This window comes from Cebidichthys violaceus, unplaced genomic scaffold (assembly GCF_023349555.1).
Source record: "Cebidichthys violaceus isolate CVI_PGR_0920_01 unplaced genomic scaffold, fCebVio1.0.p SCAF_7, whole genome shotgun sequence".
NCBI classification, from domain to species: Eukaryota; Metazoa; Chordata; class Actinopteri; order Perciformes; family Stichaeidae; genus Cebidichthys; species Cebidichthys violaceus.
In genome coordinates, this window is record NW_027176927.1 from 7,043,981 (window position 1) to 7,058,588 (window position 14,608).

At 40.1% G+C, this 14,608-nt stretch overlaps 1 protein-coding gene across 1 annotated transcript in view; it reads right to left on the reverse strand.

Moving 5' to 3' along the window:
• Window positions 1-3: 3 nt before the first annotated feature.
• The window catches only part of adam22 (ADAM metallopeptidase domain 22), a 57,301-nt gene continuing 42,696 nt past the window's right edge, over window positions 4-14,608 (reverse strand). Inside the window, exons 15-31 of the mRNA XM_068736394.1 lie at window positions 13,574-13,673; window positions 12,940-13,011; window positions 12,513-12,605; window positions 11,877-11,957; window positions 11,733-11,783; window positions 11,587-11,650; window positions 11,327-11,432; window positions 11,113-11,232; window positions 10,707-10,875; window positions 9,879-9,990; window positions 9,017-9,107; window positions 8,759-8,812; window positions 7,532-7,639; window positions 6,873-6,973; window positions 6,635-6,701; window positions 3,217-3,340; window positions 4-2,925 (exon numbers count right to left, since the gene is read on the reverse strand). Coding sequence (XP_068592495.1) covers window positions 2,905-2,925; window positions 3,217-3,340; window positions 6,635-6,701; window positions 6,873-6,973; window positions 7,532-7,639; window positions 8,759-8,812; window positions 9,017-9,107; window positions 9,879-9,990; window positions 10,707-10,875; window positions 11,113-11,232; window positions 11,327-11,432; window positions 11,587-11,650; window positions 11,733-11,783; window positions 11,877-11,957; window positions 12,513-12,605; window positions 12,940-13,011; window positions 13,574-13,673 — 1,534 coding nt within the window. The 3' untranslated portion in view covers window positions 4-2,904. The remainder of the gene's footprint in view (window positions 2,926-3,216; window positions 3,341-6,634; window positions 6,702-6,872; window positions 6,974-7,531; window positions 7,640-8,758; window positions 8,813-9,016; window positions 9,108-9,878; window positions 9,991-10,706; window positions 10,876-11,112; window positions 11,233-11,326; window positions 11,433-11,586; window positions 11,651-11,732; window positions 11,784-11,876; window positions 11,958-12,512; window positions 12,606-12,939; window positions 13,012-13,573; window positions 13,674-14,608) is intronic.

Consider the following 14,608-nt stretch of genomic DNA (forward strand, 5'->3'; position numbering starts at 1 on the left):
AGATGTGTTGATGAAAGTTTTATTTTATATTAAATATATTACAATACTGAATGATTAAAAGAAAAAAATATGGGGATTGATTTTTGCATTATCAGTCTGTACAGCATTCAGGCAAAATTAAAAAATAAAGATTAAAAAAGACAGCAACTGCAGTATTTAGATTTGAACTAGTACATGTGGGCTTTTTCAAAGTTCCTGCAGCAGAGTGCTGATGTGTCTGGCAGAATGGGACCACATGATGAGACTGGGTGGTACATGAATACATTCAAGTCTCTGGCCAGATGGAGACAGACAGCTCATCTGAGGGGACGTTTTGCCAGAGTGGTCCTGTTATGATCTGTCAGTCCAACCATGCGCAGGCAGACACAGCAGATATGTTCGGAGGATTGACTGCAGTCCAGGTGGTCCCATCCTGAGCGGAGAGTCCTCATAGTGCATTGTACATAACACCAGGAGAAATGTTTCGCTGTTGCACAGTATTAGGATGTTAAAAATATTACTCAAAGCTCTGAGATAATGCTCTCCGCAAGCCTTGGTGTAGCCCAGGAAGATGACTGGGTCACTAGACACTGACAAATACTTTAAGACCAGAGCAAAGAAGAAAGCTCTGGTAGAAGGCAAATCATGAGCCCATATAGATCTCATTTACAACATTACGTGTGTCAAACCTTATATGATACAGATTAGCACATGCCAAAGGAACGACTGCTTCTATTGGCCCCAGGACAAAAGTGTTTAAAAAAAACGGTCTCCATTCAAACTCATCAACACACATAATTACAATAATGCACTTAATTACTGTTTGAATCGTTGCTGTACATAACGCTGAGAAAAAAGTGAACATTACAAAGGTACTTAATAAAAAAGATAATAGTAGCAACATTAGTCCAATACTGTGAAGATCTTATTAACTATACAGTCCTAACGCATACATGAATTACAAATGAATACGTGCCCACACCAGAACAAAAACTAAACAACAGTAAAATGACTAACAGGGGGCCTTAAGACAACAATTCCTACACAGGGTAGAACAATGAGTTGTAACTGTACAAAGGACTTGCTTTTGGGGAGTGAGATGGGAGTAGTTTCCAAGAAAATCAACCTTAAATAGCTACACTGGCTTCACATCAGCACTAAAACTCCATTCTCAATCATTTTTAAACATCCTGTCATAAATTGTCCTGACTTTGCTGACAAGCAGTGTAGTCTGTGGAACACAAACCCATTTAGACAACAGCAAATAGGCAATGAGGGGAAAAAGTCTTTCAGTGACATGCTTGTTTCCCGTTATGGTCTCACAAATAGCCTACCAGAGAAATTAAATAATTTGATTATAGAACTGTCATGCTGTTGGTCTTCACAAGCTTAAACAGCAAGCACTGTACAGCATAGTTAATCATTTACAAGGCTAAATATCTCAATCATTACAGCTAAATCCAAAATGCACATTTCAATCAGTTTCCAGGTTCCTCGCACAAGTAAGGTCATTAACTGCACTCAAGTTATTCTTATTCTCACATTCATCTGAGCGACTTCATGTGCTGCCAGTGTAAATGGGAGCACACTGGTCCCCAACACCCGAATGTAGAATCAAGGGGGAACTAACATCTTAATATTATCAATTTGAAATTTCCAAAAACCACCATGGGTGAAAAGTGGCACATCTATAACTACACCAAACACATCCCTGACATTTCACTCACGAATAGCACATAAAACTATTTAAATTTTCCTAAATAATACTCATCAACAACCGCTTCCAGCAGCATTCTTATTGTGCCACGATCAACATTTTCATCAATACTTCCCTCAGTCATTACTGGATGTCTGTGTATTTCTCCCAGAGATGGATGGAAACTAGTGTTAAGATAATATAAAAACACGTTTACATTCTGCTGTGGATGGAAAAAGCTATAGAAGTCACAGTCACACAGGAAAACGCCAGAGGGAGGGAAAAAAATGAGGACGAAAAATAGAAACAGACAGAAGAACGAGTGTGGGGTCTCCTACGCTTATCTACAGAGATCCGATTCGGTCTACAACACAATACAGCAGGAAAAGAATTCTCAATTGTTTTCCTCTTTCAAAGTAAAAGCTAAAAACATACTCTGTGTGTGTTTTTACTGTACATATTTACACACGCACAAACATATTGAAGGGAGGAAGGGCAGGACGGGGTCAGGTTGGGTCCATGTCATGGATTATGGGTATTAACTGGTGATACAATATGGGTTACCTATAGTAGTGAGAAAGCATTTAAGCCTACAGAAGGTATTAAAATCACTGCCCCCTCGCATGCTTTCTTCTCAGATTGGACCTTGTTCTTCTTGTCTTTTCAGTAGGAGGAGTTTGCTGATAAACAGGGTTGACTCATGCATACAGTGTTGGAGTTTCTACAGTGATTCACGTGCGTCAAAATGATCCAACAAATCCAGAGATGCAGTGTGATACGATGACCTGCTCCTGGCTCCATTGTTTCTTCTTGCTAGAAACAAGCAGGGGGGGAGTGTGAAGAGAGGATGTAAAGGTTGTGCAGATGTTTGAGGACAGGTAAAGGGGTTGGAGTAGAGGGGGTTTCCAGTCCTATAGTTGAGGCCTGAGCAGACAGGAACAGCTCAGTCTGAGCTCCAGCTGTTCTGGAGTGGATGTGGAGATGGTTTCTCCGCCGGCACTCTGCATCGTCTTGTAGAGATCCGCTGAATGAAGCCGTCTGGCAAGACAGCCTCGGAGATGTTTGTACATACTCACTCACACACACCTTTGCCTATTTCCACTCCAGTGGGGGGCTCTCTCTCTTTCTCTTAAATCGCTTAGAGTCAATTTTGTTTCATTTTTGTTTTTCATTCATAGAAAAGGAGAGACGAGTGTAGTTCCTTGAGGATTGGGTGGGTAAGAAGGCTGTTATATTGAAGTCTCCCACAGCTGAGGAGATGAAGAAGAAGGGAAAAGCACAGAAAAGAGAAAGGGGTAGGGAAGAGAAAATTAAAGAAAATACTTTAGTCACTTCACTTTCTATTTACATAGATTTGGTTCTTTAAATCATGATCTTCATTAGCAGTATTTCAGTAACCTTCAGTGTTCATAGTTTAGACTTTATAAAGCCATGAACACACTACACTAGTTCTCATGTAGTGTGTCATAGTAAAAGACAACTGATGCAGCATCTTGGCAACTAATTGTAACTATATAATCTATAATCTAATTGATACTTGCCCTGGCACTCTGCCTGTTGGCTTTCCTCTGGTCATCGGGGAGAGGGGGCATGGGGTACGGGTATCTCCTGCTGGATGCAATAGATCCAGTAGAGGAAGTGGGAGACTTGGCAGGGGATAGCGTCCTGAGGAAAAAGACGAGGTGACATTATTAAAATATTGCCTCTTATGTTGGTTGCTCTGGTTGGTTTGGGATTCAGATGGCCAAAGACACAGATGGATAAATGAAACAAAATTCAGGAGCTTATGTTAAGATCTGTGACTTTGGGCAACATCCTCCTTGAGCTGCTCAAATGACTCATCTTCCTACAGAGAGAGGTTGATCTTAAAAGCTCATTCTGAGAAAGACAGATCATGTAATTTGTTAAAAAACATGAACAAGTGTTCAGCTCTTAGGGGCAACCTCTGCACACAACATGTACCTCTGTACAAAGCAGTACACGATTCCAGCAGCGGTGTGGGCATCGTCACAGTTTCCTGACACTCACATGCTATATCCTGCCACAGCATTACTTTGTCTTCATCATCGGGCACTGGCACACAAACAGACTATGATTTGCTGAAAATCACCTTTAGCCACTATTAAAACACATACTTTTAAAGGTAACTTCTGCTGATCCGGTGTGTGATCTTTAAAATTGGCTCAGTGTGTGCATGTTGAAATGAGGAATGCTGGGAGCAGTGAGTATGATGGGGTGACTGGGACGGCAGACCAGACCGGAGCTGGGTGAGAACGACAGACTGAGAGAATCAGAGGGAGAGCTCTTGTCCAGTGAAACAGCCACAGAGAGCCTGCCCCATATACAGTAGCTTGTTAACACCGCTGCTGTGTAGTGATCGGAAATATCTGGATAGGTCAAAGTAGTGGAGGGAGCAGGTGGACCACTGGTTCCACAAGCATTTTATTCTCACAATGAATTCCCATATTCAAAATTGTTTACAATATTATGACTTTCACGAGTGATTCCCTGAAATGTTTTGGCTATCATTTTGTAAGTAATTAGAACGCTTTTTGAAGTCATTGGCTCGATGGATGGCAGTCCACCACTTTGGTCCAGGCCAAAATATATAAGAATTAATATGAAATCTTATACAGACATTCATGTCCTACGGACTTTGGTTGTCCCCTGACTTTTCCTCTTGAGGTTTACATTTGTGGTTTGAGTGAGAGGATTATTGGATTGATTGTCGGTACAAACATTCATGTCCAACTCGGGATTATTGTAACCACCTTGGTTAACACTTAACTCATCAGGTCAAAATTACAATGTGTCCAATTGGTTTATGACCAAAAGCCTTAAAAAAAATGTAATCAGACTCAGCTGTATTTTGTATTTAGTGCTAATTCGCAAATGTTTGCATGCTAACATGCTAAACTAAGATGGTAAATCTGGTAAACTATAATTACTAAATATCAGCATGTTAGCATTTAGCTTAATAGCTTGTAGAAGTGAAGAAACAGTTGGTACGTTAACATGGGGCCAAAGCTCTACTAAGCCAGGGCGCCAATGAACTTTCTTGTTGTTGTCAAAGACACCTTTTGGCTTTTGATTATCTATTGACCTGGGCCCGATCAGAGTGGTGGCTTACATTTCGCCACAGCAGCACAGTGATGATGTCAGCGCAGCACCCAAAATGTTTGGCCCAGCAGTGACATCACACTGATGGGAACGCACGTGAGGTCACTGGGAGCGAGGCAGGGCCGACACACAGACACTTACTGACAGAACAACACACAACATGCAGAGGCAACAAGAGACTGAGGGGGAGAAGCAAAGAAGGGCATAAGGAGAAATTTGGAATAACACAACTGTACTATAATTGTCACAATAGCACAGGCAGTAAGAGACATTATCTTTTTTTGCAGAATAATTTGCTATAAATAAAAATCTGCAAAGTAAAGTGCAGTTGATCAAAAATGAATGGAAGAATGACGTAAAATACAATATAATAACTTTTTAAAATACTCAGCAGCAACCCCTTTTAGGAACTTCAAGTCACAACATGCCAGCTGCTGATAACTTTTCTTCTGAGATTTTACTAGGTCCAGATTGGAGCTTGTAACTTTCTTTGACTAAGCCACAAATCAAACCAAAAGTGAGGGGGTCTCTAGACAAGCGTGTGGGGTACAGGTCTGAGGTAATACCTAAGGTAAGGTCCTTGAGTGTTTCTATTCACATCTTCTACCCATTTAGTTACATCATATAATTCTTTGAAGCGAGGGGTTAAATACCTGTGGGAAGGGGAAGGGGGTGGTGGACACAACACAAGGAGGGGGAGAAGAGAGAAAAGGAAGGAAGGAAAAGAAATTGAAAAGGACAGAAAATCTCCAGAAATAAGCAAGTGTTGGGAGGGAGAGAGGAAGAGGAGATATTTTAGGAAAGCAGAGCAGAGCAAAGATATCTTGAACAAACACCAAGATGCAATTGAGAAAATGGTGAGAGGATGACGGACAGACCTGTGTGTGGTTTCAGATGAAAACTGCACCATGGAAATCACAAACAGCTGTGTTGTGTGTTTCAGGCTCAGTTTCTTATTGATTACATGTAACATCATTCCAAGCAGTTAGCAGTCAGTCTCATGCTTGCAATGAGAACAGGTAAACTGTAGACAATATTAACACAAGGTCCTTCAAACCCACAAACAAACCGGCCAGGCTGGGAGGCCACGGGCGTGGCCACATTCACAGTAAACAAGCATATCCAGAATGCAAATACTTGTTCACACGTAAGAGATGAGTAAAGATTAAACGATTCATAGGTGTGGTGCAGCCTCACAAGCCAGACAGGAGCAACGAGTTCCCACTGCAGGAGACAACGTGATCTCATTGTCTTGTCACTCACTTGCAAGGCTCAGTGCAACATACTCTTTATACCTCTCTCTATCGCTGATAAAACATTTGAGAAAAGAATTTCCTCCATAGTTGTTTGAATTTTTACAGCTAAACCACCTTTAACGGATAAGGACAGTATTATTCTTTAGTTTCTTATTGTCAACAAGCAAAATGCAAAAAATATAAAATAAATTAATCTTGCTGCTGTAATGGTAGTTTCTCACTAGAAATAATAAAGTTAATAAAGTCTCTATCTCTTTCTTTCTGCTGTAAACACTCTTGAGCGTACCAACCCTGTATTAATCCACAGGTGAAAATAGTTGCCAACAAATACATTACTTGCTCGTGCCCAGCTGTTTTGAGTTTAGTTTGCCTCTTTTAAATGATAGATGATTTACATATTCAGTAGGAACAAGTGGGCTTGTCGCTGAGTTCCATAGACGTGCTCAGAGCCTGGCTTAACATTTTTTGTTTTGATCTTTTCATGGTATTTGTTCACACAACAGTTGAGTCTATTTCCCACCAGAATTTCTCCTTATCTGTTTTTTGACCTCACGACATGACCAACTTGCCAGAAGGAACTTACTCTGTGGAGTTGGAGCGAGCACGGAACTTCTTTCCTTTCAGTTTCTTACGATTACCACTCAGATTTCCTGGACAGAAACAGAACATAACACACTTTAAATAAAAGCAAAAACAATGTAAAATATTAACTGGGTGCGGTTTAATGGAAGAGAGTACACGTAGGAGTAGGACAACAATGTGTAGCTTCCCCCAAAACAAATGGAAGCAGGCAGCCCTCCTGTGGTTAATTTGTGCATTACCTTGCCATGAGTTGCTCCTTGGTCGCCCATTTTCACAGATGTCAGAGATGTGTTTGGCATCTGGGATTCTGTCGCTCCACGAGTGGGATAGTCCATTAGATCTACACACACACATATGCACGGACAGAATATCATCAGTTCATCGTCTTTATAAGCTGCTACAATGCTGTTCTGTTCCTGTTGCATTAGTGGAGCAGTGGGAAACATTGAATATGAAGACACTATCGCAGCAGATTGGTAACATAAAGAGCTATTAATCAAGTTCATGGCAGCTGAATGAGACATGATATGAGAAATGTGGCAGTGAGATATTTTCTGCTCAATTATCCATCGTCAAAACATTTTGATGTTTACAGAAAGCGATATAATGATAATGAAAGCATGATAGTTACAAAGCATGACATGAACACACCAATAATTAAGAGTACCCAACACATACGCACGCACGCACGCACGCACACACACACACACACACACACACACACACACACACACACACACACACACACACACACACACACACACACATTGCCAGTTGATGAATGAATGATGATGAGATGGCACACCTGAAGCCAAACAGTGAGATGTTCTGAGAAATGGATGGGAAGGAGGGGGTGAAGGACAGGGTGCAAATCTGCAGATGCGACAGGCAGGCTGACCTCTTCTTGGAGCTGCAGCCAGAGTTTGTACTGACACCTGGAGGCATGTCACTGTAAAAGGAGTCTGCATCCCCAGGCTTTGTTACATAGTCACCTGGGGCCAATTGCCTGGAAATACAGAAAAATGCTTTTAGATACGAAATCGCAGTGAAAATGGAAAAAGATTCCCCCTACAGATAGTCTTACAAAGTTATTAATCACAAATCTATAATGTTCAACAAATCACTTTTGTTTTTACTTTGAGCTGTATTTACTTTATTTGTTGAAACATCTTCTTGTTGTGTATGTCTACTACAGCTTTACATTTTCCAGAAAAACTTTCAGCAGCTCGCTAAAAACAGATGTTCAGTTGTTGGCTGTGTTGCATTTAAATCTATTAAAGATTAAAGTGAAACTGCTACTACAGTTTAACAGCAGTGGAAATGGTGTAATGATACCTCAGCGGTGGAAAGTCATTATGTACATCTACTAAAGTATCGTAATTAAGTGTAAATTTAAGTGTAAATTTGGGGTACTTTATGCAACATTATTTTTACTCCTACTACATTTCAGAGGGAACTATTGTACTTTTTACTCCAGTACATATATGTGACAGCTACAGTTACTAGTTACCTTTCAGTTTAAGATTGTGTGTACAAAACATACAGTAGGATCAGCCTGTAAAATATCATGGTAAAGAATAAACTGCCCCAAAAAATGTTACATTAGCTCCTCTCAACCAAATGCAATAATCAAATGCTTGTGACACAGTAATGCATCTGTAACAATATTCTAATAATGTAATATACATAATAGTACAACACTCTGGGTGCGGCTGTTTTGCATAATGCACATGTTCACATTTGATACTTTACATACATTTTGATGACAGTACTTTCACTTTAGTAAAATTGTACCAGAGTATATAATACTCCTATTGATACTTTTACTTAAGTAACGGATGTGAGTACTTCTTCCGCCACTGGTCTTTTTCAGGTCAACATAATATTTTCCTCCTACAGCTGTATTTGTAATGTAATGTAGATGCACTGGGTTTAGGGTAATTTAAGAGAAAGAGGACTGTCGCAATAATATATATATATATATATATATATATATATATATACCATCAGACTTAGTTTTATGCAAAAAAAAAAACATCATTTACAGAACACTAACTCTCAAAATATGTCATGTAAAATCAACATAAATGGAGCAAATTGAATATAGAGTTTGAAGTGAGCAAACCGGCAGAATCTTCGGTGAACTTCAGACTCAACATAACGTCTCTGCTTGTAGCTCCTGTGAAGAGAAGTACGAGTATCCTCAGTCCAACAGTAATATCACTTTTGTTAAATGTATTTCAGAATAAAAAGCAGTAATTTACCAACCTTGTTGACTTGTGACCCCTCAAAATAAAGCAATATCTACTTGCTACCCCTTGTCAATTATTGTGTAATTCACAGGAAAAAGAAGATAAGACTGGCTGGCTGCAGGAACACTCACTTGTAACACCAGGCTGTAGTAGCCAGTATGAGGGCGAGGACGAGGATGGAGCCTGCGATGGCCCCGATGATGATGTTGGTACTGCTGATACCTGAGACAGAGGGAGAGAAGAGAGTGGGGAGGCAAAAGTGTGTTAATTGAATGTGTGTCTCTTGTTTCCCCGAATCATGTGGACACAAGGGGATACACAAACCACAAAACACTGCAGCAGAGCACAAAAACACAGTACACTTAGCAGGAAAAGTGTAGACGGAGAACAAGGGGGACAAGACTGAGAACAACCAAACTACTGTCAGCCCTCAGCTCTACTCTGAGGGGAACTTACATGTGCAGTAGGTTCCCATTCAGGATAACTTTACAAACTACTTGATTTTTAACTGAACAATGGTCAGAATTAGCCAACTGAGGTGCAGCTGAAGTTGAGGTGAGAGAGGAAATGGACCAGGAAATGACATCAAAGACAGAACAGATACAATGAAAAGGAACTCAAATCTGACCTCAAGTCACTCCGTCAAAGACATCAGCCTGTCGACAAAGAATGAGTGTGAAAATAATGACAAACAAAAAGAATGACATGCATGGTTCAGTGAATACAAATGCAGCTGGTTTTGATGAGCAAACATGAAACCTGACATGCTAAAACAAAACAAAAAAGAAAAGCTTCAAAATAAAATGTGTGAATGGGATCGGTGAAGGGGAGGGAGTTCAACAGAAGAAATGAAAGCGATGAAGTGGGGTGGAAAGAGTTGAGAGCTATGGGAAGCAGAGAACAACGGATGGAGAGAAAAGAAAAAAGGTCCAAAAATGTGAGATGAAGAGAGAATGGATAGAGGCAACAAACAATTATGTCAACATCTCTTACCTGAGACTGAAGCAGTGGGTCCGACCACAAGATAACTGAGAGGAGACGTAGAGTTACAGTCCTCTCCTGCCCATCCCAGGTAACACACACACTTCAGCTCACTACTGCACACCTAGAGCAAAAAAAGAGAAAAGTTAAAAACTAATTTGCTTTGAACTGTGAGGTCTCCGATTAAAAAAAAAAAAGATGAGGAACTTGGACACTGAACCCTTGCAGTACATGTTGTGCTGAATAGCAAAGATAAACCGGTATTAGTTTTGGAAAGACTTATTAACAGACATATTTTTAATTAACTGTTAATATCCTAAGTCTTATGCTAACACTAATACCCTTTCAAAATATGTATTTATTATGTAACATAAAATAAAGAGTGTCACACTTCCTGTGAATAGATAATGTGCTACTACTCTCAATATATTACTCCAGACCAACTGTAGTTTGACGTTTTAGGAAGTAATGCTGATGTTTTAAATTGTGTATACTATATATTTAATAAGTAACATTATTGTTAGCAAGCTCGGTCAAGCAGATTAGACCTTACATTATGTTGTTACCTGAACAAATTATTGTTTTTATGGTCAGTCCCTTTTGTCAAACAGTGTGGTATGCATACTTCTTAGACACATATGTTTATCATAAAATTAAATTAAAGAACAGGGTTAACCATTCAGAGCTTCTTAATACTCTGGATGATAAAGTACTAAAGTATACCCAACTTAAATGTACGCAACAACACTCTGGGGCTTCAGCTGAATAGCTAAAGTGGTTGCACACTTGTATGTCAATGTGTGTTTATTTGTGACCCGTGTCTGTGTTCACTCTGTGTACCCCGTGTCCAGAGCAGATGATCTTGTCAGTGGTCCCGGGACAGGTGCTGAAGTTGAACTGTTGGATGGGGAGACATTTGTGATTAAAACAGATGCTGTCTGTCCCGCAGGCGGTCCCATCCTCGACGTATCCCAGGTCAGTGTCTCCATCGATCAGCACGTGAGCACCGCTGAACAACAAACACACCTGAGTCACTCACACAGCACTTAACATGAGAGACACTTTTATTATAGTTGAACAGTAAAAGTTGCCTTTGCTGTGCACAGTGTCTTTAACAGCAGGAAATACAGAACTAGGGAATAAAACTAGTCCCAAAATAAAAGATAAAAGATCACCAACAGTCTTTTTTAGGCTGTTGATTTGCACTTGAGCATTGAAAGATGTGTTCTTCCTCAATGATGTGTACCTGCAGTCAAGAGAAGCACTGTGCCGGGCGACTGAGAAAGAGGTCAGCCCTCCCTGCAGCTCTCCCAGTCGCGGGGAAGGTGAGATGTTGGAGCACAGCAGGTACCCGCAATGTACATCCCTGAAGCACAAAAGATGTAACGAAACATTACGGAGCGTAAAATAAGATGATAATAAAATTGCACAGGATTCAGTCACAGAAAGGATTCACTCACTGTTTGTTACACTGGATCCAGGTATCTTTGTCCTTCCCACAGTTGCCTTTCTCTGTCCCTTCAATGTTTAACTTCTCGTAACAGAACTTGTCAGCCGCTGTTGCCTCTGGGGAGACACAACATGAAGAACATTAATATCTTGAGCTTAAGAGGTTTATCTCTAGTAAAGATCTTGTAATAGAAATGCATGTAGTCTTTTGCAGATTTGTCAATACATAATTCAATTTGCACATATTTCACATACACAATATTCCACTTACTCTCTCCCCAAATGTACTTGCACTGTCTGTCTTTGGTTTTGCACCTTCCATTGAAGCATCGACCCTGCAGAGAGAAATATAGAGTCAGAAAAGTCAACTCTGCAGAGTCACAGACTTTTTAAATGTAAAGTATCTCAATATCTCACTTGGTCCTTTTCACATGTGTAGCCATCCATCTTGTGCACATTTGGTGGACACTGCAAATAACAAAGATACCCTTAAAGATTCTGTGATGCACTGAATAAGTTTATAGTTCCGGTTGCAGAAAACTGAGGGAAGTTAATGCCCACCTGGCTGGAATTGCCTGTGCAGTTTTCTGGGATGTCGCAGTCGTTCACTGAATCTCTGCACACAACTCCCATGAACTCCATCTGTAAGAGCATACATACAATCAAAGAAGTGAGTGTTTGTAATTAAGTTTTTGTGTCAGAGGAACAGGGCCTTAATGAAGAATTGTCAAACCATTGCACAGTGGTGGTCTCTCTTTCTGTTGTATTGACATCCCAAACTACTATTAGTCTATCTATGACGAGTCTGTATACCCATCCACAACTAGACTACATTAATTTATTCATTTAATCATTTTGACATATTTGAAAGCCAGGCTGTCATAACCAGCTCAAAACTGTAAAGGAAAGATTGAAGAGGACATTTTTGGTTTATGGTAAAAAAAAACGAAAAAAAAACTGCAACTTATTGTCACTTGTTCCAGGTGGCCACAGATTTTAAAGTAGCATCCATTTTCTTTGTTTGCTGTTTCACAAACCAGAGTATACAATGAAAGTAAATTCAAGTGGAGATTGCCACATGAGGACCGAAAAAGGCATACTCCTTCAGCTTGGTGCCATGAGTAGTTAGTACATCTGTTTTACCCAAAACGACACCCCAGCGGAGGATGAAAGGTGTAGTTGGGCCCTGTTTTGTACCTGGCATCCGTTGCAGCAGAGTCCATTGCTACACTTGGAGCCTTGGGTCAGAGTGCACTTGTTGCAGCAGGCCTCCCCCTCTCTGGCACACTCCTAAACAGACAGACAGAAACTGCTCTCAGTTGTTTTCCTTTAATTTCATGTTAAGTTGTTCTATGTAACACATTATCTCATCTAACATTATAATCTATTCAAACAGTAGTCTCTCTGGACAAACTCTATAATTGTGCAATTATCAGTGTATGCAGCACCTTGATTTCTCCAATGACATTACTTCATTACTTTAAATTACTTCTTATTAGTCTGACACAGAAGGTGGTCTTGTTGTTGGGTAATTAGCCCACCACTTTGACCTTGGATGATTACCAAGTTAACCCTTTAGGGCAGTACATCTCAGCACCCAGTCATCTACAGTACTGTAGCTTACCGCTGGGCTGCCACAGTCACACTCCTCTCCTGGCTCCACGAAGCCATTTCCACACACCGGAGGGTCCAAAAGCTGAGGGGAAGAAGGCCAGAATAAATTTTCAAATTACTAAGAGGACACATGTATGTATATGAGCATAGACAGATTACTGAACGGGCCTACTGGGCAGAGGCCAGTACCTGTTGGGCCCCTGAGTCTCTGTTCGAAGTAACTGCTAACATTTCTTGTTGGGAAGTCACAAATTAACACAAAATGATCACAAAGAGATGCAATACTACCAAAAAGAGGGACAAAATGACCGAAACAAGATACAAAACAACAAAAAAGATCACAAAGAGACACAACTACCAAAAGTTGCAAAACGACTACCAGGAGATGCAAAAGGACTATTAAGGAATGCAAAATTACTAAAAGATGCAAAACAACCAAACCAAGAGATAAAAAACAATCACAAAGAGACACAAAAAGATAGGCAAGACCTCAACAAAGAAATGCAATACAACCAAAATAAGACGTGAAACAACTACAAGGGGAAGCAAGAGTGGGGGGCCTTTATATGTCTGTGCCCAGGGGCTCAGGGGCCCATTGATCCGCCCATGTACATGACTATGCATTTTATGTGAGTGTGAAGTACCTTCAGAGGTTTGTTGAACAGACAGGCTCCTCCACCGCTGTTTAGAAAGTTATGGTACTCCTCCACGTTGCAGTCAGAGAACCTCTTGGGCAGGTAGAAACTGTTCAACACAACCGCAGCATATTATGCTGTTACCGTGGATACAGTACAGAGAGCATTTTCAGATAATACTGAGGCAGACAGGGGCTTGTTCCCCAAACACAAACTACAGGACAACCACTGGAACATTTCTGCCCACAAAAATTTATATTTCATACCTCACATTTAATTTCAGTGCAACATACAATGCCATGTCAGGTTTGTCATATCTAATAAAGTTTGTATTTCTTACACTGTACCATGAATATTTCAGATTTTACCACAGGTTTACCATACTCACAGTTCAGAGGAGATCCTTACTACAACATGGAGGTAGATATACAGTAGAGCTAAGATTGTGAGGATCACATGGAGATATGTGGAAGATGTGGAATGGATTCTAAAATGCATTTATGAATTTGGCATGGAAATGAACTATTGTGGATGACTCACAAAAACATTATTATTGATACTAAAATGATCACATCAATATTCAACAAATTCTCACGAAATACACAGAAATCAAGCTCATCAACTCTTGAATGCTCAGTTTGATTGCTTCGATTCACTTACAGTAAAAAATGAGGTACTTGAGCAAATTTGTCACAATCAAATGTCCTGTTTCCATTCTGATGCTTTTGATGACATCGACCAAAACCTAAGCAGTGTTTAAACATCATCTGACTGCTGCACCATCAGTCACTGATGTTTAGCTTGAGTGCCTCTGGTAGTGTGGCTCATCAGGACTGAGACAGGAAACAATACAATAATAAACATATTCTGTGAGAGGTTGTCATTGTTTGATAAAAAATGTGGATAAATGATGCCACATACAGTGATAATAATTGTATAAGGAGCCAGTAATGACGCTTTGATGATGGGTGAAGCACACTACAATATTTCAGGTAGATGTAATCAAGTTTAAAGTTGTCCCAACTCTCACAGAAATTTGCATCT